The 25,745-nt window shown below is 41.6% G+C and overlaps 1 protein-coding gene across 2 annotated transcripts; it reads right to left on the reverse strand.

Moving 5' to 3' along the window:
* Positions 1-590: 590 nt before the first annotated feature.
* Positions 591-21,931, reverse strand: csrnp3 (cysteine-serine-rich nuclear protein 3). 2 transcript variants are annotated; one of them, XM_085765668.1, is made up of 7 exons: positions 21,701-21,923; positions 20,812-20,852; positions 9,640-10,084; positions 6,482-6,650; positions 3,396-3,655; positions 2,969-3,265; positions 591-2,760 (listed from the first exon to the last, which is right to left on the reverse strand). In XM_085765668.1, exons 4-7 carry the CDS (start codon positions 6,642-6,644, stop codon positions 1,618-1,620), a joined length of 1,863 nt encoding a protein of 620 aa, XP_085621794.1. In that variant the 5' UTR covers positions 6,645-6,650; positions 9,640-10,084; positions 20,812-20,852; positions 21,701-21,923; the 3' UTR covers positions 591-1,617. The 2 variants fall into 2 exon arrangements, with proteins under 2 accessions (XP_085621794.1, XP_085621793.1); XM_085765667.1 differs by lacking the exon at positions 9,640-10,084 and having other exon boundaries at positions 21,701-21,931.
* Between the last annotated feature and the right edge of the window lie 3,814 nt (positions 21,932-25,745).

A 25,745-nucleotide genomic window follows, 5' to 3' on the forward strand; every position in this document is an offset into this window, starting at 1 on the left:
GAGCAAAGAGCTCAAGGTAGAGAACTTCAGTGACATATTACAGTAGCACTACCCACTACATTATTGCAGTCCCCAAATTGTTTGAGCAGTCACATCAATTTCCTTTTTTTGTCAGTGATTTTATAAAGATGTGGTAAAAGGTTATTTACAGATTTTTTTGGTAAACAATCTCTTATTTTCTGGCTGTCACTTTCAATGGCTCATAGGACTCAGCAGTCATATTGTATAGCTGTTTTTCACTGATATGAATCACGTTCGGTAATAAGCTTTGATTGTCGACCTTGAACATCTGGTTCCCCCTTATAGAATTATTAGTAAAATGGTGGAATAAATTTGATGAAATCAATGCTTCCAGTTCAGTCAGAAAGAAAGTCAATAAAATGCAATCTCAGTCCACTTAACCCACGCTTAGAGAAAAGCCTGTTAAAACTCCTAAAACTATTGCACTTAACATTTCAATAGAGCAAATTGACATCATTATTAGATCCACATAAATAAACATCTTAGCGCTTCAAAAGCAGAAATCTCATAACCAGTTAATTAATGAAATACTGGCATATTATTTGGGGTTAATATTTTTGTCTGCAGGACTGTGATTAATGTTGCTTTTCAAATTAAGCTTATTATGCTCATTTCCTGATAAAGACAGTGCTCTGACGCCTATGATCAATCATAGAGCTTGTCATAATTTTGGAGATATGTCAAAAGTGCTGCTTTATTAATATCCCTGCATCAGTGAAATGTTTCAAAGAATGAATCTTTGTTTGTAGTGGCACTTGCTAATCATGTTATTCTAAGAATGAAACAGTGGTGGGCGGGGTAACACTTTAGGGGCCATAGTTTTTCACTGTTCAAGTATTTATCAGTTAAAACCAACTGTGTGCCACTAGACCCCCACACATAAGTGCAAAAGGCTGTGAATTGATATTGACATGTCTGACATTTTATGCTATTGATATTGTATTCCAAACATACAAATAAGAATTCAGGCTTTTTCATGCTTTTCAAAACCATAGAAAAGCATATAATAGTGACAAAAAGAAAAAGAAATGTACATTATGTATACAACACATTTTTTCATATAAAATAATGGCAATTCTTTTTTTCCCTAAATGTCACTGAGATTTCCAAAACAGCATGCACATTGTTATCAAAACATTTACAATATATAAGTATACACATAATTCAGAAACAATAAATAAACTGACAATAAACCTTTTTTTGCACATTTGACACATACAGTAGACATAGAAAAGTTCCATCTACAGTACAATATCTGCTTAAAACTAGAACTTTACATCTGAAATTACAAGATACATTGCACAGCATGACATTACTGATGTTATAATGGGTTTTTGATCTTTCCATCTTTGCAGTTAAGCAAACACAGTAGTGGAGAAAACCTTTAGGAGCCAACACTTAACTCTCAAAGCCATTTCCATCATGAACCTATGGCTTTATAGTTACAGATGAGAGTGTCCTATGGTGCTGTAAATTGCTTTGAAATTTAAGGTCAGATAATTCAAAAAGGCCATGATTATGTCCCCTTAAAATACCACTTGGTCAGGCTCAAGTAAAGACGCGATAATGAAAGAACACTTAAGAAGGTGTGGCCATCTAAATGGCTGTGACCTCGGGGCAATGGTCTGGTAAAGGGAGGTTCTTAGTATTGTTCGCTAGTAAGGTCAGGTCGGAGTGTCTGTTCACGCTCGTCTCTTGCTGTGGCTGCTCAGCCGTCATACATGAGCTGCGACTGCTGTAGGAGCTCTGGCTGTTATTGTTCAGGTAGTCTTGGAACTGTGTCTGGTCCTGGTTTTCAGGCTGCTCCGCAAACGCCGCTTTGGACGACCCCTTCTTCTCCTGATCGTGTGTGTAGCAGGTCAGAGGGGTGGCCGGGGCGCCGTTGCTCAGAGCGAAATGGTGATTTGCTGTGAATTGTTCTTCAGCCTGATTCGAGTAGTCTGTGTACTGCTCAGCAGTCATGTTGAATGGCCCTTGGGCCACGGTGCCATTGGTCGTGCCGACTGGGTCTTGGAATGCTAAGGCTTCCCCGTAGGGTTCACTGGGTTGGCTAGTTTGGCCATTGGAGACGGCACTGGAGCTCCCCAGCTGATAGTACTCGGCCGAAGAGGAGTTCATTAAGTAAGTATTCCCATTCATGTGGTTATCGTGTGCCACAGAGCCATCACTGTAACAGAGCACAGAGGACAAGGGGACCACCTCGGTGTGAGACACTGACGGGGTCGTCATGTCATCCTCAAAGTTCTCAGACTTCTCTTCATCCTCATCGTCCTCCTCCTCATCCTCAGAGTCGCTGTTGGCTAAGCTCTGCGTGCTGGAGTCGGACAGGCCGGTGCAAACGCTGCTACTGTCCTCCTCGTCTTCCTCGTCATCTTCGTTCTCTTCTTCTTCTTCCTCCTCGTCGTCTTCCTCGTCCTCTTCCTCGTCATCCAGAGGCTCCTCCATCTCTTCAGCGCTCTGCAGGTGCATGCTGGCCGTCTGCGGAACGGCGTCTGACAGGGAGTACTCCAACCTGTGCTGGGGTTGTACCAGGGCGTTTCCGCTTCCCAGGTCGTTCCCGTCGCCGCGGTAACCGTTGGTGGGGGACGCCTGCTGTTGCTCACGACTCTTCTCCAGTTCGAGCTTCATTATAGTGTGCAAGAAATGGGTCCGAACGCGGATGGGATTAAACTCCACTCTCCCTGTTGAATTGCTACAGCCCTCTTTTGTGCAACCACATGGAAATGACATACGGTCCACCTAAAGAAAACATAACATTTACTGTGCTGGGCATTTTATTTTCAGCAGATGTCTAATGTAGTGTGGTAAAAATATGCTTTAACTACAAAAACAACAAAATAAAGTCATTGGTCCCTGCATTTCTTCTTTAAATATGCATTATACTTTACTGTTTACAGGCAAAAAAAAATAGAGCACTGACTGAAAATATGCACGTCATGGGATTTACCTGGCACTTGATACCCGCAATGCTGCAGGCGCAGGTCTCTGGGTCACAGAAGACTCTGCAATCACAGCCGCAGTCCTCTCTGGACATCCGGATGGCCCGCAGTTCATGTTTCTCCTCCACGTCAATCTTCTTTACCCCAGAGGAGCGCAGCAGTGCCCGGCGCTTTTTAGTGGTAAGTGGCTGCAGGAAGAAGTACTCGTCTACTTCTGTGTTGTCCAGATCAATGTCGTCGTCAGAAATGTCCTCTGCCGTGAGCGTGTTGGCCTCCTCAGACTCCACCGTGCCGTTCTTAGTTAGCTGAAAACAAGAAGGGATCACATCAGTCATCGAGGACACAAGGAGCTGAGCCTATAAAGACAAAGACATATCTGATCTGATATCTGAGAGACTCTTGACAACGCTTTCATTCAGATACAAATCATTCTACCTTTAGTTTGATTGAGTTGAGTTTCTCCTCCTTCAGGTGGTCTCTGAGCATGTCTCTGTGGATCCTCTCCTGCTCCAGGGCAAATTCACCCAGCGAGTACTGCCTGACCCAGCTGTGCCTGTTGGACATGCCCAGCGTGCTGCCACCCTGGCTGGGCACGCTGGTGAAGCCCTGCCGCCGGCCAAAGTAGTACACTGTCACGTTCTCAAAATGCACCCTCCTCGTCCGCAGGCGCTTCTCCCTCTTCAATATTGAGTCAGCTGCAAAGGAAAAAGGTAAAATAAACAAAAAAAAACAACAAAAATAACATTTATGTTTAAAGAAAGTGGTACATTGTGCTCTTGTCGCCTTTGTTGTAAACAGTTTTTGACAATATATTAATCCCACATAGATGGAATTACAGCCCCATGCTGCAAATCACTTTCAGTGCAGTTGATTGTTTTATCCTTCTTTGATGTTGGTGTGGAGCAGTTTTATAGCTGTGTAAAGCCTGTTCACATAAGTGACATGTTTATGGCAAAAAGGTGCCCCTAAATATCAAGGACTCTTTCTGGCCATCTTTACAACACGCTTCTCCACATCTTGAACTTAGCACAGCTTTTGTTGGGAGCGGATTTCATCACATCTCTGTGCCTCTGCTTGGCATGCGAATCCCTCAGTGTGTCTTTTTAAGGGGAGCTCTACGAGAGGGAGGGGTAGAGAGGAGGGCAACGGTAGAGCATAAATAATCCCCTGCCTGGCCCAGAGATGAGGAGTGCTGGTTCACAGAAGCAGCGTTCCCAGCATTCACCCCGTATCAGACAGACAGGATAAATAGAAACCATCTGGTTCTAACAGCTCTCCACCCCACGCAAGAGGGACAATGCATTTCATTACAGATGTAGAGCTGTCAGACTGAGGGGTACACAGCAGAGGCGCGTTTCATTATCCACGCAAAGAAATGCAAAACAGGTATCAGCCTGTTTCAGGTGTCAAAACGGTTAACAGATGTTAGGGTCCATGTAGTTATCTTGTTATTTTTGTGTTTTTTATTTTTTTTCAGGATGGCTACATTAAAGCATAAAAGAAAAAACATCATATCGCATGTTGTTCACAGTTTTACAAGCAATAATGAGCAACTGTTTCTATACCCTTGAAATGCTCCTCAACTGTTTCTAAGATGCACAAAATACACACACATTACAGATGTTTTTCCTCCTCTCCCTAACACCACAGGTAAAACCCACTAAGACAGTCAATCACCAAACATGCGCATGGCACTCTGCAGGAAGAGGAGTGCACTGCTCTCTTGTCACCATTAGCTGACCTCCTCGAACCCCCCCACCCCCCTTCCAGCTCCCAGCAGCTGCAGCTGACACAGAGGCCAGGCTCAGCCTCTAGGGACGCAGCACCCTACTTATGTCTCTGCCCCCCTCCCCACAGGAAGCAGGCTTTAGACACGACCATCTCTATGTCAGTCATTAGGACAAAAAACTGCACTATCACTTGTCTTAACTGTATAGAAACATTTTTTTTTGCTTACTTGGCTGAAATAGTGTAAGTTTTGAAAATCAAATATCAAGTAGCCAAATTGCGCACACACACACACACTTGCTGTCCAAACATGACTCCTCTCTTTTGTTCCTCAAGAATCCCATTACTGAGATTGTTTTTGTTTTTTTTTTGCCAGCAGGCATCTTACGTATTTCACAATCCCCCAAAGGATTAATAAACTACAACTGTACCATCTAGTTCACTCACATTCTGAGATGTTAAGATTCACATGAGCACGTTGTTACTTATTAGGGACGACTTCAGTGTCCTTTTGAACCTGCGGAGGAGACATGTCTTTTGAGGTTAGTTTATCTTCGATTAAGAGCGCAGTTCTTTAATACAAAGTCAGTTCAAGCCAGGAATAAGTGTGGAATCTCTCTGTAGCAGATCTCTTTTGAAGCATTTGTATTAAGAAGCAAAACTGTTAAGCTTCATAGCATCTTGGCTGTGACCTTATCTTAGTAAACCAGAACTGTTCTTTCTTAAATCAGCCTTTGTGGCTCTGCAGCTATGTCTTGTTAATGTTTGTAAATATTTTTAATATGAAACAGCTGAAACATTTAGTTCATCTTCAGACAATGTACCGGCACCTTTTCTATTATTGTTTGACTTACATTAAAAGCGTATTTGATGCATTGCATGGCTTATTTGTTTTAAAAATGATCATTTTTGGTTTTGTACTATGGGTTGGACATAAAGAGACATGAGGATGTCTCTGACCTTAGGGTTCAGGAAATAATGTTTGACAACAGCGTTCTTTGTACCGTTCTGGACATCAACAGTTAACTGACTCGCTGACCAATTGATCAAGAAAATATGACATGAATCAATAACAAAAACAATTGTTGCAAGGAGTTCTTCATTTCTTTCTGTTTGAATGTTTTTTTTTGTTGGTTCAGGCAAAAACAAAAACATACCCCACCTCCCACCCCTGCTTCCAAATCCCTCCTCTTTAAAAAAAAAAAAAGGTGATTTCGTCAAGAAATAGGCAGATAATTAATTACAACAATAATTTTGTGTTTAGCTGATACAGTATTCTTAGACAGTGGCTCATTTACATGTACAGTACCAGCAGTTTTACACACGCACACACAAGCACACACAAAGAGCTTGAGACTGCATCAGCTCATTCATCTGGCTGGGTCTGTACACTGATGCTGTTCCTAATGAGGGAGGCTGCCTGTGTATCCTTTATTACAGGACTGGACCTTTAGTATCAGCTGCTCTCCTCTCCTCTTCTCTCCTAAGTCCTTTCCTCTCCTTAGTCCTCTCTTCTCCTCTCCATGCACGGACATGACTGTAAACTCATATTAGACTCTCTTATCAACAACAGACATGCAGACTTGTTTGTGTTGACCTGTATCCTGCATTGACTGTGAGCTACAAAAATCTGGCTAGCTCCTCGTGTCACTCCCATCTTGATTAAAAATCCAATCTTAGTGCTTTTGCTTTGTTTTCCTCCAGATAAAATGATGACACTAATCTTACCATCAATAGCACACCGTTAGCCACACTGAATACAATGCATGAATTTAAAAGACACAGGCACTCACGGGTGAAAGGGCCCGAGGCAGATGGGTTGACACTGTCACTGCTATCCCCACTCTCACTGCAGGAGACCTCATCATCAGACTCCCGCAAGGAAGAGCACGGGGAGGAGGAGGCTTCCACCTCCTCAAATTTCCTTTTCAGTATTCCGCTCATGGCCCGCCGCATCTGCACCTGAAACCGAAAGACAGCAGAGGGGCCACACATTATTTAATATCCAGTTTAGGGCTTTCATAATCCTCAGCACACTCAATTAGCAGTGAGACCCAGACTCCGCCCCCTCCTCCCTTCACGTGCACGCACTAACACACGCACACACACACATAATCTCTCCTGCCACTATCCCGGCTCCCAGGCGTTCCCTGGGTGATTGATCACCTTGGCACAAAGGAGCTGAGATGGAAGGAGAAAGCTGCTAATTACATACTACTTCAGCCTTACAGGAGGATCAGCTGGAGAAAAGAAAGAGACTGGACCAAATTGTCTTACAGTGCTACTGGTCAGGACGAAAGCATGTACAACACACATGTATTATGTACAATGTTACGTTCCTGCTACGCCTAGAAAGCATATAAAAAGGTTAAACATCCACTGGCATAAAAATAAATTACAAGTAATCTTATCTTCTTTTTTTTTTTTTAATCTTGCTACAAACATGCTGATGTAGATTTCTGTGTATTAACTGAAGTGTGACAACAATGATCCCAGCATGATTTGTACATATATCACACATCCTGCTGCGCCAGAGGAGGAATAGGTGAAGCTGCTGTTGACAGCATAATGAGTGACATCCTGTTCGTCTGTAACAAGCATCTATTAGATCAGACGCCGGCTACAGAAAGGGAAGGAAACACTACTAACAGTCAACAGAGTGAAAAAGAAAATCTATACCGTAACGAGCTATAATTTGCCCTGTAATTTGTTACAAATGCAGTCAATAATCATGTATCATAAATAACAACAGCCAAAATGGACCGTCAGATATATCACGCTTCTCGACTCTTATCATTAATATGATATAATTGTTGGAGTTCCAGAGTTAAACCAAGTAGAGTTGTATTATGCACAGTCACTGAGGAAGAATTCAGAAACTCTGTATCTCTGTTTTAGGTGCAACTAAAACAGCTGGGCTTATTGCACTTCATATAGAAGCTGCTGTAACAGAGGTGTTACAGAGCACTTCAGTGTCAACTGAGAGTGGCCATTAACTCTCTCTGACTGATGATGCAATTAGATGAATAAACAAGAGCAAGCTCATCAGTTAAACGCACTAAAACTAATCACCACTACACTGGAAGTAGCAATAATAATTCCTGCACTGTAACATTGCTGTCATATTATTTTGATCACAGCTTTTTTACCTTTTAATATTATCCCACTGTCACTCTGAAGTGCGTAATGATGGGACTTACTTGATGTTAATCGCCAGTCGTAATATCTAATATCAGACATTGTTGCACTCCTTTAATGTATTTAATTGCAGAGCCTTGTGTTCCCTGTTTTTAATGGCAGCAGCTGGAGCGTCATGTCATTTTTTAAAATAAACCCAGGAACAACACTGCTGCTGTGGCACAGCAAGGATTGCTATGACTGGCAGCTTTTCCCTCACAGCCTTCTCTCTTGGAAACTGGAATCGGTAAAGACAGCATGTATCTTCGCCCAGTCCCACACTGTCTATGTGCCAGAGCAGCTTGTGGGGGAGTTCCATTCACAGACAGCCTCAGTGTTTCATCTGGGCTCTGCTATTGAGTCATTACAGATGCAAATGCTGCCTGAGAGAGAGAGAGAGAGAGAGGTGCAGGGAGGATGAGCACTGGCAGGAAGAGGGTCATTGTTCCCAGGATGCTGTGCTTGTTCAGTGCGGTGACATGGCACCACCAGCATCTGGAGAACCTCCAGTGTCAACAACTCGACCTACAACTAAGGAATGTGAGGCATCCTCCATCTGGAGGCAAGAGGAGCCAGTCGGGGTAAAATCATTAAAAGGATTTCTTATTAAAAGGAACCAACATTAATTCAGAGGTAAACTTTGCTTGAAATCATCTCTTTTAAATTCCATAAAGAAGAGAAGCCATCAATCCACTTCCTCTGCTGAGTGACTGTGACAGGTCATAATGACATTAACTAATGAACTAGTTCTGAAATACATTAAATTAGTCTTGGGAGATTTAGAATATTCATCAACGAGCTAATCTCAATATCAAAACAGTCATAGAATAGATTAATAGATTTTATTCTAAATCCTCTTCATTTGTTGCTAAACAAGAGTGGAAATTTCCAGCAGAAATGGCCTGTGCAATTTTAGTCCATTTCCTTGCAAGGGTCCTAATTAGATACCATTGTTGGAAACCTATTCGTATGCTTAGCTCTCAGCTCTCTGCTGATGCTGCACTGGGCTTTGATACCAAAAGTGGTTTCCATGGAGATTCTAATGTACTCTCACAACTAGTGCTTTACCATTTGTGAGGGTTTCCACAGTGTTACATATTGTCTATGAGGGCTTTTCACAGTGCAGCACAGGTCTTAGTGAATGATGTTTATACATTTAACTCTCAAAATAGTACATTTACGTGCGTCATGACAGAAAGAGTTGAGAGTTAAAATCTTGAAACTGGACTAGCTTGCCCGATGTTACTGACATCATCAGAGCTGAGGGGATTATGGGTGAACCTCTGTCATCACAGCTTAAATAAAAAACAGAGGTTGTTGCTCCTCTCCAACAGCTTGTTCTTTGTCTTCAGTATTGCCTTACCACTAATCATGGCTGGGCAGCATGCACTATGGTACAAGGGAGAATATCCCTGAGAAAATAATGCAGCAAAAAGCCAGCTTGGAAAGCCCCTCCCTGTGTTTGCCTCTCTGTGCACACACATCAACTGTGGAGACCAACTCTTGTCCTTAATCAGCAGTGCTCACAGCACTGTAGCACACTTACATCCCAGTACAATCACCCCCCCCCCCCAACCCCTCGTCATTCACAAGGTTCCCACAGTCATAATAAAACAATGTGACAACACAAGACTCAAAACACTCATCCCAAGTGCTGACAGCAAGCCTATGGCATCTGGAGCAAGTCATGACACATCAGTCCTACACTGACCACATTACACTTCTCTCTCTCTATGTGTGTGTGTGTCTGTTGGCCCTCACAGGAACAACTGACCTGTATCCACTGGCAGACCGCGTGACTCCTTTAACCTCTTCTCACAGCAGCACAGCCACACGATCATAAATGTGGCAATTCAAAGAAGGTGAGACATGATGAATGAAGAGGTTCCCATTTTATCTCGGTCCACTGACTTGCAGCGACCCCTGAGCTCCACGGGCATGAGAAAAAAAGAAAGAGAGAAAAAAAAACCGGTGCAGGAGTGTGAGCGAGACTTGTAATTTTCCAGCTCTGGCTGCACTGTCTGTACCATATGCTTTATTGTTGCAAGATGACAGTCGTTCTCACTTAAAATCCCTCTCTGTCAATGTGTTCCTCTCTGTTTCTCTTTCTCTTCCTCTGTCTTTGGCCACACAAAGGCTCATTAGCTGCAGCCGGCAGAAAGGCAGGAGCCTGACTGGAGTATAGTGGAGCAGCCTGTGAGATCACATGGGTGGGATGTCTGAGAGAGAGAGGGAGAGGGAGAGAGAGAGAGAGAGAGAGAGAGAGAGAGAGAGAGAGAGAGAGAGAGAGAGAGAGAGAGAGAGACTCAGGCGTGCCTCTGCTCCTGCTGTCTGCAGATATTTTTACCAACATGAGCTGGGGAGGAGAGGGGGGGGGGGGGGGGGGGGGGGGGCAGAGGTATGGTGGGATCAGAAAGAGGGAGGAAGACAGAATGTTGGAGAAATGGATAAAAAGGGGGTGGGGGGTGGGGGGGGGCAGTGGGAAAAGGGGTGGAGGAGGGTATAACAGAGATGCAGAGAGGAGGGGGATTCAGAGGGGAATAGTAAAGGGGAGGGGGAGAATGAGGAAGGGGTGGACTGAGAGAGTAGGGAGGTAGACTGGAGAGAGAGAGTGGGGCAAAGAAAAGGAAAAGGGGAAACATCTGATGCCAAGAACAACACAATAGAGCCAACATCAGAGCAAAAAACTACAAAATAAAAGCCTGAATGACTTGCAAAGATTAGGGGGGAAAAATCCTAGATAAATCTAATTCGATAACTGAACATTACAAGTTTTTCGTATTAAAGTAGCTTTAGGAGGAAACGTTGCACTGGGAGACTGCAGGAGGAGGAGGAGGTTGACAAGTAAATACTAACATACACTACCTCATTCGCAGGAAATCAGATTTGCCAGGACTGAAGTGCATGAACTCCTGACACTTCCTATGCCAGGAAGCCCTGCAGAACATTTAGTGGGGCCTCAGCCTGTGCAGCCAAAGAGCCAAGATATCATTCTTGCTCTCAATTGGACTGTATGTCAACATGAAAGGCTCTGCACTTCCTCTTACAGGACAGCTTTAAGCCTAGAGGTTTTTTATTTTTTATTTTTTTGCAGCCCACATAGTATTGTAGTCATAAACAAAAGGCAGTGTCTGAGCACATACACAGAATAAAATTTTTTTTTTTTAAAGTATAGCAGAAAGGAATAGTATTTTAAGTATTCTGGAAAAAGAAATTACAAAATCAGATGTCAGACGATGACAGATACATGATGGAGAGGGCTCAGTTAGCGAGGCTGCTACAAAAGCAGCAGTTGTCTGTCAAAACCCGCATTTATTGAGAGTTTTATGCGAAATGATTTGTGTCGTTCCTACAATTTAACCGAGACAACAAATGTCATTCAGCTCTGCGTTGTGCTGCATCCTCACCAGTGTCCTCACTGAACCCCCTCCTTCACTCCTCCTCCATCCCTGTTGTCTTTTCCCAACATTGCTCACACTGCCTCACTCACTGTTTACCACACAACACCATCGAGCCACAGTAAGGCACTTTACAAAGCAGAGAAACAAGTCGTGTTGGTCAAGTACCTTCAAAGATAATCACAGATGCCAGCAACAACTCTTTTAAAGCAAACATCGGTGTAGTATGAAATCTCTCTTTAATATGGAAAATGTTTTATTCTGTTGCTGATGTTCCACTATGGTCAACCAATCTGAACAGCTTCTCTACCCAACACATTCATAAAATCTAGACAGCAGTTATAGTTTCTGTAGTAGCAGAGATTATAGTTGGCTATCATGGCAAAGAGGAGCCAATCACAACAACACAACAGCATCAGAAACAAGATAGGGATGGCTCAAAAATATCATATCTGAAAAATGCAATACTTGAAATGTATTTTGTCCAGGTCTGTAAGTATCTTTGACGCAGTCTTAACCAAGCTGAACGTTTCGAACTGAGAAAAGCAGTAGTGCAGTGCTGTTGGACTACCCTACAGTACATTACATTAAACTCTATGTGGTTCTTATGACTGTGCCTAAAATCTAAAAATGATAATCCCATGTGTGATTGTTGGTTTGTTACTGTGCACCTGTGGTCCAATTTGTAAAATGGAAGTGAGTGGGCATAAACAGATAATTGGTTTTACATGTCTTACACTGTTGACTACTGCCATTTTCATTCCTAATGTGAATTTAAATAAATGCCATCTACAATTTTGATCGACTTGAAACATCTATTTTAACACCACCTGATTGTCTTTGGATTTTGGCTTAGAAATTAAGTGGCTATTCTTAACTTTGATGCTGTCAACAAAGTATAATATATTCAACGAAGTGGGTTGTTAGAAATGGTGACAAATCAGCATTAACCCATGAATGGGCTGTTAACTTTATGCGTTACAGTCATGTTACTCGTCCTTCTAATTTTCATTGTAAAAAAAACATCAATGTATACAGTGAATAATCAATCAAGACCACCTCTGATCAGAGTGTTAGTTTGAAGTGCATTTTGTATCTTGACAATGTATCTGTACTTCACAAACAACCTGTCTGCTTTTAATGACAATATAAACTATTTGATCATTAGAGTATAAGTTACAATTTCATTGTGAAAATTGAAGGAGGTGGGAGGGTGTTCTGTGATAATACATTTCATACAGTCTTATCGTTTTTTCTCAGTCACATTATTTCTCTCATCACTTCTTCAGGTACCTTTGATGAAATGCGTTATTAGACAGCCTCATCTGCATTCTTTTAGTGATTCATCCATGTGCATCACATGTATGTGGCTGCCCTATTACATAAAAATGCAAAACATAAACTGGAGAGATAGCATTTGTTACACCATTGCACCAGTGATGGTGACCTATATTTGCTCTGACTTTCAAGAGGCTTTCGTATTCCAGTGAAGGAAATTGTCAAACAGCAGGCAAAATGTAAAAAAAAAAGAAAAGAAAAAGGTTCAGAATTAATCTAACATTATTTGTGCAGCAATACTGTGATTGAGGTCATATGCAAAAGACCTGCACAATTCCCACAGTAACGTAAGCTGTGAGATGAAAGGTAAATTTTGAATATGTTTTAATGATATCTCCAACACAGTGCTATTGTTTCAGATAAATCAGAAAATAGAGGAGTGTTTGTATTGACCTTATTCTCAGACCAGATTGTAAGTCTTTTGAAAAATCCTGCACAGAATACAAATTACACTTTCTTTGTGATCTGTTTCAGAATGGGATTCAAATAATTTAAGAGCTGTTGTCTTTCTTATGCACCGGCACATGGTTGACTTTAGCAAAAAAACATCCTGAAATAACTATTCTCAGGGTCTTTTACATGATACCCTTGGAGGATGTATGCGTAAAACCAATATAGCCTAAACCCTTCCACGATCTGTCCACAAATCAGACTCTGACCTGTCTGGTTTTATGACAGCATATCAGCAATATGCAGTGGCTGTTTATCACCTTCATTATCCATCCCAACAACCAACACAACTATCTCACACTGTGTTCAAATGCCATTTAGAACAGATGGCAGGCTCTTCAATATAACAGTACATACATGTTTAGGACCAAGACTATAATAGTCACCATCAGGTCTCTGTGGCTGCATGATAGAGCTGCAGTTTACAGATTGTGAGTCCACCTACTGTTATTCAGAGCAGGTATTGCAGTGCAGCCACTGTGCATTTAAAAAAAAAGGCATAAAAGATGCATGGACAAGTCACAAACAGTGAGCAGACAGAAGTTTGCCAGTACTATTTGTCTACCCTCTAAAGCTGACACTGACACAGAAACACAACACATCACCTCGGCTGTGTTAGCAGGCCTTTTCTGAATCGAGCTGCCTCATCTCCTGTGTGGCTCAGGGGGCTTGACCACTCGTCGTATCAACATCTTAAGAGCCTTGCAAACTTGCCACAGCGCTATCCAGCAGCAGTTGGAGAAAAATATTGACTGGATTTCCACAGTGATCACCAGGCACCAGCTCAGACAGACTGGCTATGCTGTTAGAACGGCTGAGTCATGTTAAAGTAAATACAGCAGTCTCATCTTCAGACTGGTCTAGCAGGATCCTGCTTATTAGAGACAATGGGCAGATCTGGTGTCTGAGTTCTTGATAAATATATTAGTAAGGAGTCACGTGTATTAGAGAGGTACACTTATGTGGATTGTGTTTGTACTACAGTTGCTACACCTGGTTGATTAAGATTAGCTTTTCAACACTGTGCTGACATGCAGCTCTCAGCTTTGAGCCTCTTTTAGCTTTTTATGTCGGTGGTCCTACCCACTGCCACACTCATTCCTAGCAGTTGGCTGGGAAGTTTTAGCTTCAGCCTGTTTCAATGTTTTCCAACCAACAAAGCTGGAGATATTTCCTTTGGATGAGCAAGTTCACTTTCTGGTGGCCCACCAGCACACAGTTCATACAGGAGCATGAAATAGCCAAATTAATTAAATTCTAGTTTCTAACAGCACTGTAGCTTGACTGGACAGGACAAGTAGATCCTAGCAGCAAGGAACAGCAAAGAGCCAAAAAAAAAAAAACACGACTTCATGACACGACTAGCAGCTAGCAATGAAAAGACGCTGATATTTCAGTGAACAAAGGAATTATTACTTAGGTGCTTGGTGAGATATGACATATTGTTGTGTGTGTGCAGGCTGTGTAATTTAGCAGAAATAAGTAACTGCTTACATATAAACTGTACCTACACAATTAGCCACTAGCATGTACCCCTGCTGGCTAAAAAGTGCTCATTGTCACTTTAAACACAATTTTAATCTATTTCAATTAGCAACACTAGTTGGGTGTATCTGAACACCCCATTTGGTTTTGTATCAAATGTTGCAGGTGAATATGAATATAAGAAGTTACATATTCATATGGTCATTATTGACATATAATATGGGTATATATTATAACCAAATTTGCTTCCCTGTGGTGTATATGTGCCAGCCAAATGCCTATGCTATTCAATATGGCTGGTCCCATCACAGACTACTAGTGTTTCCACAGTGATGAAGAACACATTTATACTTCCCAGATGGCTTGGCAGATCTTTTTATTAATTCTTTCTTTTTATTTCTATTTTTTCTGGATGAGAAACATTTTTTTTTCATACCACTTCGTCTGTAACTGAGGGTGAATTCCAACGGAGCCAACTGAGGGGATCACAGAGCAAAGAGAAAACCCTGAAACCACAAAAGATCGCAGCCAGTCTGAGGTTGCGTTCAAACTCATCCATCACCGGTGTCACGTTTGCAATAAACGGCAACCTTGAAAGAGAGCGAGCGAGAGAGACAGAAATCTAGGCACAGAGAGAGAAGGGGGTGGGGGTGGGGGGTGGAGGATAAATAAATAGATAGAGGGAGAGAGAGAGCGAGAGGCTAGGTCTCAGCTGGACTCCCCTGAGGAGAGGCTGTGGCCTGGATGATTATACAGCTACAGATGATGTCAGTGGAGGATCCCTGCCACCGAGAGAACACAAACACACTGCTCCTATATTCATTGGCACTGATTTGCAAGAAGGGGTGAGACACATTCCTAAATCATATATAAAAAAAATGCTATAGTACAACATGTTTTGCAAGAGGTCAGGGGCTGCCTAAATCTGTGCTGCTGTTATGTTCAGGAAAATGATCATTTGCATCCTGTCCTTGGAGAACATATAGGGACCACACAGTAAATATAAATTATTGCAGTGGAGGGTCAAAAATAAAAGGGTTATAGCTTGTACAAACACCTAACTGAAAAAATATTTCAACAAAGAAACTCCACAGTAGAAAACTCTCATACATTATTGTGTTTTATATATAAATAAAACCCAAATGGATTTGCTGCAGTTTGACTACATGTTGTACCTATAGCTTATTCACCTATACACACTTGGCAAGCAGCTTGTCTTTATTCATGAACAGTGAGGAAAAAGACCTGACAGTTCAGCATTCAGTGACAGCGACAATAAACATTTGCTCGGGCTGTTTTTCCGTTGTACTGCACTAAAGGTCAGATGGACAAATTATGCAAATAAATAATATTAATTGTCAAATTTGGTTGTTGTCATTCTCCGTCAGCTTTGAAAGAATTACACATGAACAGGAGGGTGAAAAAACATTCTCCAATTAAACACAAAGGAATCCATTTAAGGAAATGTAGCGACATCTACAGATTTATGCAAATGAGGCTTCACATGCGCTCTGTACATTTGTTAACTTGCACTTGCCTGAGGCTGCAGACAGATCTGCTCCACACACATGAAAGGGGGGAAATAGGAGAGAGAGCAGGAGAGAGAGAGAGAGAGAGAGAGAGAGAGAGAGAGAGAGAGAGAGAGAGGGAGAGAGGGAGGGAGGGTGGGTGGGGAAGTGGAGCCCACTGCTCAGCACTCAGCACACGGAGGAGCCGCAGCCTGGTAATGCCTGCTGCAGCCTCCATCCTGCAGCTACAGTACAGCCAAGTGCTGGGAATCATTGATCTGTTCTCCTCATGGAACAATAGAGGAAGCATGGCTCCTTATTAACCACATGGCTCAAAAGCAAAGGGTGACCACTGCTTCAATTGCACACATCTGACATCATGCAAACCATTTCATTGTAACATCTTGTGAAAGCATAAAGAGTTGGAGATAACAGCCTGGATTATTTGTGAGCAGAGCAGTATTGTGGTTTATGACTTGAGTGAGAATATTCTGGCAAGAACTTGTTGAGAGCTTGTGAACTCTGAAATCTTTCCCAACATACACTGCATCATTAGCAGTGCTTTAATGAAACAGAGTTTTAACCTTAAATCGAAGCGCAATCTTACAAAAGACATTTCATCCAGCATCTCTGCTGTCTTTGTTGTTACAAGCAGTGATCAAAACACGGCGCAGCAGACAAAAAAGGAGCGAACATGCTCCGCAGTCACACTAATGTTTTGATTTGCTGTAATTCAAGTCACACAGTGCAGAGGCATAATCAGGTACTCTCACCCTCATGTCAATCACAATGCTCACCTAAATTATTCATGGGTCTATATTTTATTTATGACTATATTTTCCCATGCCACCTGAAAGTTCGCAAAAGCCAGTTTGCTGGCAGAAACAGAGCTGCCAAAACATTTCATAGAGGCAGGGCTGCTTTCATCTCTCACGCAGGCTGGGAAAGCTGTGGGATATGGGGTTCATATTCTGCAGACAAGCCTTATCATTTATATATAGCCAGTATCATGTTGAGATCTTGAATCATTTTTTATATGCAAAATATCCGCACTGTTATCTGAGAAAATTTGTGAAGTAGGCTAGCTCCGCCTGTGATTGCAGTATGGTGAATTAGAGTGATGGAGAAAACCAAAGTGACACAAAGGACTTACTATAAATCCATTAAAATGTTTTCAGGTTTATATGATTGTGATTAAGTCCAAATGGGAGGCATTTAATCAAAAAGCTGTAATAATAAATGATGTGAAATTACATTTCATAAATGTTTATATCAAAAACGTTTTTGATGTGAACGTATAACATTTTTATTTCACAGCCTGTAACAAAAATGCAAGAACACTCTACAAAATATTAGGAGTTTTGTTTTTAGGTTCAATTTAATTAAAGCAGATAACAGCGGCACGGCCGTTTCGGCTAATGCTGTGTTCAAGGCAGGCTTTTGAAACCGTAAGTTACAGCTTCAAGTCACAACTACGACTTGGTAGCGTTCCAGGTAACCCGTAGCTCGTGTTTTTACCGTCCTGTTGTCTGTGAAAGTTCCCTATAACGGCCACTCGTAACTTCCGACCCGTGAACTCGTACCAGATCGAACTGGTATGACTTCACAGGAAGGAAAAACACAAAGTACGAGTTTCCTTGAACGCACCATGAGTTAGCAGCCCCCGCCCTTGTCAGGCATCAATTGGTCCTCGTGCTACGTCACCACATTCACGCGCATCCCTTGGCTGCACACACAGCCCTTCATGCCGTTCTCTCCCCTCATTGGATAACACTTGTATCCCACAAGGAAAATTTTCTCCTCGGGTTACAGCAGAGCAGAGTGATGGAGAGACTCGTGTTTAGGCTGAAATACTTCATGTAAGTGATTGCTGACGGAAAATAGGACTATTTAGGACTTATATTAACAAAAAAATTCCACTGATATCTGCTTTAAAGAAGAGGAATTATGGTGAGCTACTTAAATTGAAATTGAATTGAAAAGACTCATGTTTAAACATTCATTATCTCAGCTTTTGGTGACTGTGAGACATACTAACCTCTAACTTCTGTGGTCACATTACTGGCAGTTTGTGTAACTCATTTGTCACTGAACACACTTTCTGACTGTAAATGACTAGAGAAAAACACTATAACATTAAATTGGCACAACAAAATAAGAACAATTGAGAGTTTAACAATTAAATAAATGTTCCACCAGATCTGTGTCATGTGATTTTATGTGTCAGTAAACTATGTGATTTATGTCTTCAGTGCTTTTAAAAAGTCTCATTCAGATTTAAACTCTGATCTTATGCACTAAATGTAGCACATTTATTTTATTTATTAAAACAGGAAGTCTCTTTATATCTCATTTGGTCAGCATGGTGAAACCTACAAGTCAAGGCTGTATAACATCAACAGTATCATTGAATCAGAATATTAATTGTGAAATCAAAATTGAAACATGTGCTCTGTACTGATTGTACAAATAATTACTGCTTTAAATGTATTATTTCATGTTGATTTATAAAGCATTTATGTAGTGGATTACCTTACACTGACATATGAAACTCATTAAGAGAGGAAAAAAATATGTCTTTTTTTTCTCCTAACACCTAATTAGCTGGCAACAGACAAAAGATTCCAAATAGGTGTCATGGCAACATCTCAAGAGAGCACAATCCTGACCCGTGAAAGCTCAGAGCTCAGGCAGAAAGGAGCCAAAGACACAAAACGAGTCACATCAAAAGCTTCTAAATTGGAACCACGAACCCTGCTGACACACACAAAGCTGCTCTGTAATATGAAAGGTTGATATTAGTGTGACTGCAGTGTGATTCATTGATGCAGTGATTTTAATTTGCTGTGTTTTGGAAAGAGAAACGCCAATTAAAAAACATGCACAGCGACAATTCATAAAAAAACATGTTAAATGTAGAGCGTGCATGTGGAATTACTGAGAGTGCCAAATGCTGTTGGCGAAATTGTGTACAACTGATCAAGAAGACAGTCTATATAAAAACTAGATAAAACAGCTACTCGGTCGTTGCCTTCAATGGATGGTCATTGTTTTATCCCAGTTAACTGTAAATATCTAAAACCCATCTTTGGGGTTATCTATGAAATTAGAGGAGAATCTGGAATATATGAGCACCTATACACAGGTCTAATAAAACTGTGAATGAGCGCTACCAATAGTATATTTCTATGTGTGTGAGTAATTCCTTTCTTTATGTAATACTTCAGGTTCAAGGAGCAGTGGCAATCAGTATACTCTTGCATCATGTTAGTATCAATCATTTTTAAAAGACAGTTTGTTAGCGTCATCACATCCAATCCGGGGGGGTGATAAAATAACCCACTGCATTTATAGCACAATCACAATTAACATTTATGCAGATTGTTTTATACCTTGCTGACAAACCCAGAGAGTGAAATAAAAAACCAGCTACCCCCATCACACTATCAACAATCTGACATTTAACCTGGCTCAGTGTATAGATCAAGCCTAAAGCCATGACATAATTTTGTCCCCACACAGTAGAAAAAACAAAAACAAAATCCATTTAGGCAGCGCATGTGAACCTTTGGGAACCAGGCAGTTCACCCATTCCCCTTAGTGCTGTTAAGTCATAACACCTTTCCTGCAAATCTTTAATGGACGACATTTACTGTTATCAAGCTTCAGCCATCTGTGCCACAGTATGTAATAGCAGCGTGGCTGAATCCTGTATTCAAATAAGCCAGCTTAATGATGCAGCTTTTCACAAGTAAATACATCTACTCAATGTTTCAGTGTCCTTTAACTCAGTGCCACGTGTACTAATTAAATTCTACTCCTCTGAGGACTGGGTGCTGATGGATTGAGGAAACAGATTGAGGAGGAAAAATATACAGTCACAAGAGCACAATAGCCCCACTCTCCAAACATTGTCATATGAACCCCCCACCCACCGACACCCCCATCTGCCCACCCCCCAACCCATCCACCCACCCCCAACTTTCAGATCCCAATCACAAAAAGAGAAATGGTTGTGTGATTGTGTATGCATGGCCGCATGTTTGAGTACATGCTGGTGCACAGCCATGGACTGTGCTGCTTTATCTATCTATCTATCTATCTATCTATCTATCTATCTATCTATCTATCTATCTATCTATCTATCTATCTATCTATCTATCTATCTATCTATCTATCTATCTATCTATCTATCTATCTACCATCCCTGACAAAGGTGAATGGAGGAGGAACAATGAAGTAGGCAGAGACGTACAATGATGTTGCCATATTTAGGCCTAATATGTTGCAGTTCATACTGTTGTATCTTTTGACTATAATAATATTAGACCTACATGGCTTCACAGAGAAGAAAGACTCATCTCTCTATCTTTAGCCTTCAAAATAGGTTGAGGCCTGTGATTCTCTCATCTTTGTAGCCCCAGACATTAATTTACACAGACAAAAAAAATAAAATAAATATCAAGCATATAATACAACATACTCTAGAAAGAATATGTCCTCTTTTCATCACTGTGATATCAGATGCATCTCTCTAGTATAATCCATTGAGAATAGTGCAGCTGTCTGTATTGACTAAACACTGTTGTCTGCATCAACATCACATCATATCTTGTTATCAGAGGGTCTTTTGTGGCAGTGTAGCAACAGTTGTGCAAGCTTTGCGAACATGCCGTCTATCTTGCAGGCATGAATTCAATATGTTAATGTTTCAAGATGACTGGGATTGTGATGTGTCAAACAAGGAAGTAGAGGATGTGGTCTTACCTTTAGCTTAGTATGTTACACTGCAGCAACCCGCTTCTGTTCTGTGAAATACAGAGAAACATGAATGACTTCTGGAGTCACAACAGATCACACAAAAGGTAGCTAAAAGATTTCTTTAAGCCGCTGACACAAGGGACCAGAGCAAGATGTACACAAAGCCATTGGTTTGTAATGTCCATTGTGAGTAAAACAACAACAATGCAAGGATAGTTTTAGCATTGATTGAATTACACAGCTTTATTTAAATCTCTTTGTGAGCCACTCTTTCCTTTCATAACTTGTGTGTAGGGGTGGTGGGGTGGGGTGGGTGGGTTGGAGGCTCTGCGGGGAACCAGACTCTCCTCTCCCAGTGGTCTGCATGAGAGGCTCTCAGCCAATTGGCCATAGACCAGTCAACTGGCTTCTAGTGTAGCAGCCTGTGTGACACACATGTATGCCCTCAAAAATAATACACAAAGGCACAGGAGGTCTATCATGCATGTTCCCTTTGGCTCTGTGCCCATTTCATATATACATGTGGAGGAGTAGTAGTGAACCTTTTGTGCAAGTGTTCTAGCTGCGCTGGTTCAGGTGGAACAAAGGAAATGTGATCTAGGAATATTTGTATAATTTTCACAATCTAAATGATAACACAGTTGGAGCAGATGACCAAAACAGAGTGACTACTGAAGTGTGATGCCCAGAAGAGTTTGACAAATGGACCATTCAGGGATGTGTCCCAGCATACTGAGGTAGCCCGACAAAACAACAGGGAAATATATAAAATGTCCAGGTACTTTAAGCAACATAGAATAGATGACAAAACAAACACATCAGGTCTATAAATCCATCTGATTAATATGCAAGTGTTAAAATACAGGCCTATCACCTGAGATTTGCTCATACTTACCATTCATTTCGTTACTATTATCAATATCCAACCGGTAAAATGACGCCCCTCTCTTACTGGACTTCACTATTTCTCCCTAAACCTTGTCTCGGTTTTCTTCTGCGGAAATCCTCCACCACCATTGTCTCACCGTTTTAAAAACCGGTGTCGGATTCCCGAAGAGTAGACTGGACAGACCGGCACAATTGTCGCACATAACACTGCTATTACAAGTTCCCCTTCCGGCTGCTCGGGGAACAATGGTGCAGCATCAGACTGACAGCTTCACGGACAACGTGACTTACTCCGTCCAATCATGGTTTTATGAGGCAGGAATCAGCCGCAGAGCGCTGCTTGCCTGCTCACCGTGGCTTCAACGCAAAATCCCTCTGTATCATCATGTGCGATGACTCTGGCGAGAGAGGGAGGGTTTAAAATATTTCAGCTGGGATTTATATAATAACAGGCAGCAATTCATTTACGCAAATCTAATTATATTTTTGTCTCAGAGTCTTAGTCATTTGAGTGGAGGAAAAGTCAATCAAAAATGCATTTTTTTTTTTAAATTCTGGACTTCAGAGTGAGGATTTAAACAGAGGATCTGTTTGTCTTTGACTTTTACCATTTTATTATTTCACATGCAGAAATATTTTGTCACCTAATCTTCAAGTTATTTTTACAAACTGATCTCAGTGCCACTGCTGCAACAGTGTGTGAGATCCCTCTCAAGTGCACTGTATTACCATATAGTCTCTGGAATAATTATGTTTTTAAAATGTGGTAATGAAACAGGTGAAGTTAAGAGGCTTATGAAAGAAATCTGTCTTGGCAACACCACAGACTCCACTATATGTATCAAATGTAGGGGGGAAAAGGAGAGATGCAACAGGAGGCTTCCTCTATTTAACATAAAATGGAAATAAAATGTTCAGCATCAAGTCATCTACTTAAGGTAGTCTATGCCTTGTCAAGGTCGAGGGCAAAGAAAATTGTTGAAGTACACTGCCATCTTGTGGACATAATCTCAAACTGCAACTGTTCTCTAGGAACAGGACAATTTATAAACCTCCTGTCTCCTGTTCAACTCCAGACAGAGCCAAAAGTGTGGGTGGGTATGGTTGGTTCTGCGTCTGCTGAGATCAAGAGGAAAGGAAATTGTGCTTTTGGCTCATATTCAACGTAATTAGTTTTTTTTATGTGTATTACCTATTGGGTGTAACGAGAATATTTGGAAAATGTTAAAAATTTTAGTGCTCCCACTGCAGGTCTAAGATCAGTGATCATGTTTGTGATTGAATTGCCAGATCTATGGCCACATGTCTTGGACACTCATAGGAGGAGAGATGGAGCTGTCAAATGATCATCATCTGGTGGTGAGTTGATTACATAACATGAGAGGTAGCCAGATAAACCTGGTAAACCTAAACAAGGAGTGGTGAACTGCGAACATCTAGGCTACTGAGGCCCCCGTCCATGGGGTGTCCAGCTCCTAGAGATTGGGGATGAAATCTGAGTGGACCATATGCACAGCCTCCACTGCACCACAGCTGCCAAGCATTAACAGGCAAAGGGTCGACAATGCCAGTCATACCAAATGGTGGACACAGGAGGTGAGGAAAGCTGCCAAGCTAAAGGTGTTTTTTGGTCCTTGTTGTCCCTTCTTTAAAATTGCCAATCTGGACCTTAATTCTAGCATAAAATACGATCATGTAGCCTACTCACCCAGATAATAAATTTGGTGTCATAACAAGTCGTTCCGATGAAATTAGCTCCAGCCGAGAGCCGCGTATAGGCTATCCATATAATGCGAGTACACGAGGCAGCGCAATGCAGCCACATTATCTGCCTCGAAACTCATTTCACCAATGTTTTGTTATGATATGCTAGTGCTATTCCCCTCTGAGTCTGGGGCATGGATCCATGGTCTGGGGTTAGCTGTTATCAACATCTGTAGGTTGACCTACTAAAGGTTGACCTACTAAACTCTGACCTGGATGATGTCATCTCTGAGCGCCGTGTGGCGCGGCTTGTTGCTACCGCTAATGCTACGATCCGTTTCTGTGTGTTTCCGACTTGTCAGAACAAAATGAGCAGCTGGACGAAGTTCAACTTCCACAGGCTTCCTCTCCGCAACCTGGACTTACTAAAGCTCTGGCTAGTTGCGCTTAAAATGGACCCGAATGCCGAAGCGGAATGATTATTTTCAGAATGAGTCGGGCCAGAGAACTTCTAATGAGTCATTAGACTGGCTCTGACACCGGGCAGCGCTCAGAGATGACATCATCCAGGTCAGAGGTTAGTGGGTCAACCTACAGACCCCGTATGTTGATAACAGGTAACCCCGGACTCAGAGCGTATCATAACAAAATATTGGTGAAATGAACGAGTTTCGCGGCAGATACTGTGTTAGAGGCTGCATTGCGCTGCCCCGTGTACTCGCATCTAGGCTGGATCCAATTTCATTGGAACGACTTGTAATGACACCAAAGTTATCTGGGTGAGTAAATGATCATAGCCTATCCTATTTTATGCTAGAAATAAGGTCCAGATTGTAAAAAAAAAACGGCAATTCCCCTTTTTAAGTGGGTCGTGAGGACTTTAGGGAGGCCAATGAGTGGAGTTTCCAGTTGGCCTCAAGGAGATTTGGGGAAATTTGTAAGATTAGGGCAGATGTGATGCTGAAGGGTCTGTATGCCAAGGCTGTCTTGGCTGACATGCTTCTTCAGTGTCACATTATAAGATGGGGACAATGGCTATTTTCGGAAAGGCCGGTTGGAGATTGTGGTCAAATTTTCAGGATACACTGCTCAGTCTCCCCGGGAAATGCAAGGATGCTGTAAATGAGGCTTCAAATGATTCGCAGCATCACCGATTCAGAAGCAGCTTTCTGGATTTTCTATCCTGGTAGCGATCCATTCTACACAAAGGGCTGTGGTGAATTTGCCAGCCAACGTGAGATTGGTGTTTATATTCTTGGCAGGAAGTGAAACATGTTCCTGGTGGGTGTTGGACGTGGTTGTTGCTTAATTGTCACCGATACTGTTTATGATTTTCATCGACAGGATTTCAGGGCGCAGCCAGTAGAGGTGTGTGAAGTTTTTTGGTGGGACTCAGAATTGCTCCTCAGAATTTGTGATGATATTCTGTTGATCTTATCAAAGCAGGGTCGTAGGTGTGCTGTCTGAAAGCACAACTCTCTGGCAGAAAACACTGGATTTGTCTCTGTAGATTAGATTTCTCTCCTAAATGATGGAATTTATTAGCCTGACAAGCCAGACTATATCATTAAAATATTTTTGCTGCCGCTAGGGTGCGTCTAGATGTTTGTGCTCCATACCACTTGCGTGGTTGTGAGAAATAAATAAAGTAAAGTAAAGTAAAGATTTATAGGCTAGGAGTTTATGCTCCAGGTGAAGGAGTTTGTATATCTTGGACTCTTGTTTATGAGTGAGGATAGGAGATTGGAGGAGATTGACAAGTGGACTGCTGCAATGTCAGCCATAAGAGGACCTTGTACTGGACTGTTTTGGTCCAACATCATCCCATATAAGTGTCAAAAAATGGTAGATAGAATTGTAGTTCTCATTTGATTTTCTAAAGCTTTATATTGCAGCAATCACAGTCTTTTTCACTAACGTTAAAGCTTGATAGTCCCTATCCACAATGGAATCTCAATTTCTAATTTCATTAATGTTCATTTAATATTTCATTAGTTAGCCTACACCTTTGATTTTCCCACTTTGGCATGTCAGTAAAAAATAAGTTTATTGTATTGTATTATAGCTTCTCCCTGATTTCCACACTTAATTTTCTTATAATAGTGGCATGGCTCCATGTAAAGATCATTCTTGGAGGGAAAAAGGTTGCAAACTACTTATTATAGCAGTAAGCAACTTAAGCTTGTGCTCCCCCAAAAAACACAGCACATACAGTGTTTGAATACAACCAATGACTGCAACAACCACTGCGACACAGAAACCGTACACATAACTCCTGGCTCTTGACCAATCAAATATTTAGTAATGACTTTTTGCTGCACTGTGTACTCCATGTTGTATCAGCACAT

The sequence above is a fragment of the Trachurus japonicus genome, chromosome 21 (genome assembly GCF_045865225.1).
Source record: "Trachurus japonicus isolate A0001 chromosome 21, Traja_1.0".
Classification (NCBI taxonomy): Eukaryota; Metazoa; Chordata; class Actinopteri; order Carangiformes; family Carangidae; genus Trachurus; species Trachurus japonicus.

Excerpts from the sequence above, each read along its gene's own strand:
- csrnp3 (XM_085765667.1), bottom strand. The coding sequence starts at position 6,644 with ATGCGGCGGGCCATGAGCGGAATACTGAAAAGGAAATTTGAGGAGGTG. Across the intron at positions 3,656-6,481 it reads TGCCTCGGGCCCTTTCACCC|CTGACTCAATATTGAAGAGG; the intron begins GTGAGTGCCTGT and ends TTTCCTTTGCAG. Across the intron at positions 2,761-2,968 it reads TTGCGGGTATCAAGTGCCAG|GTGGACCGTATGTCATTTCC; the intron begins GTAAATCCCATG and ends TGTTTTCTTTAG.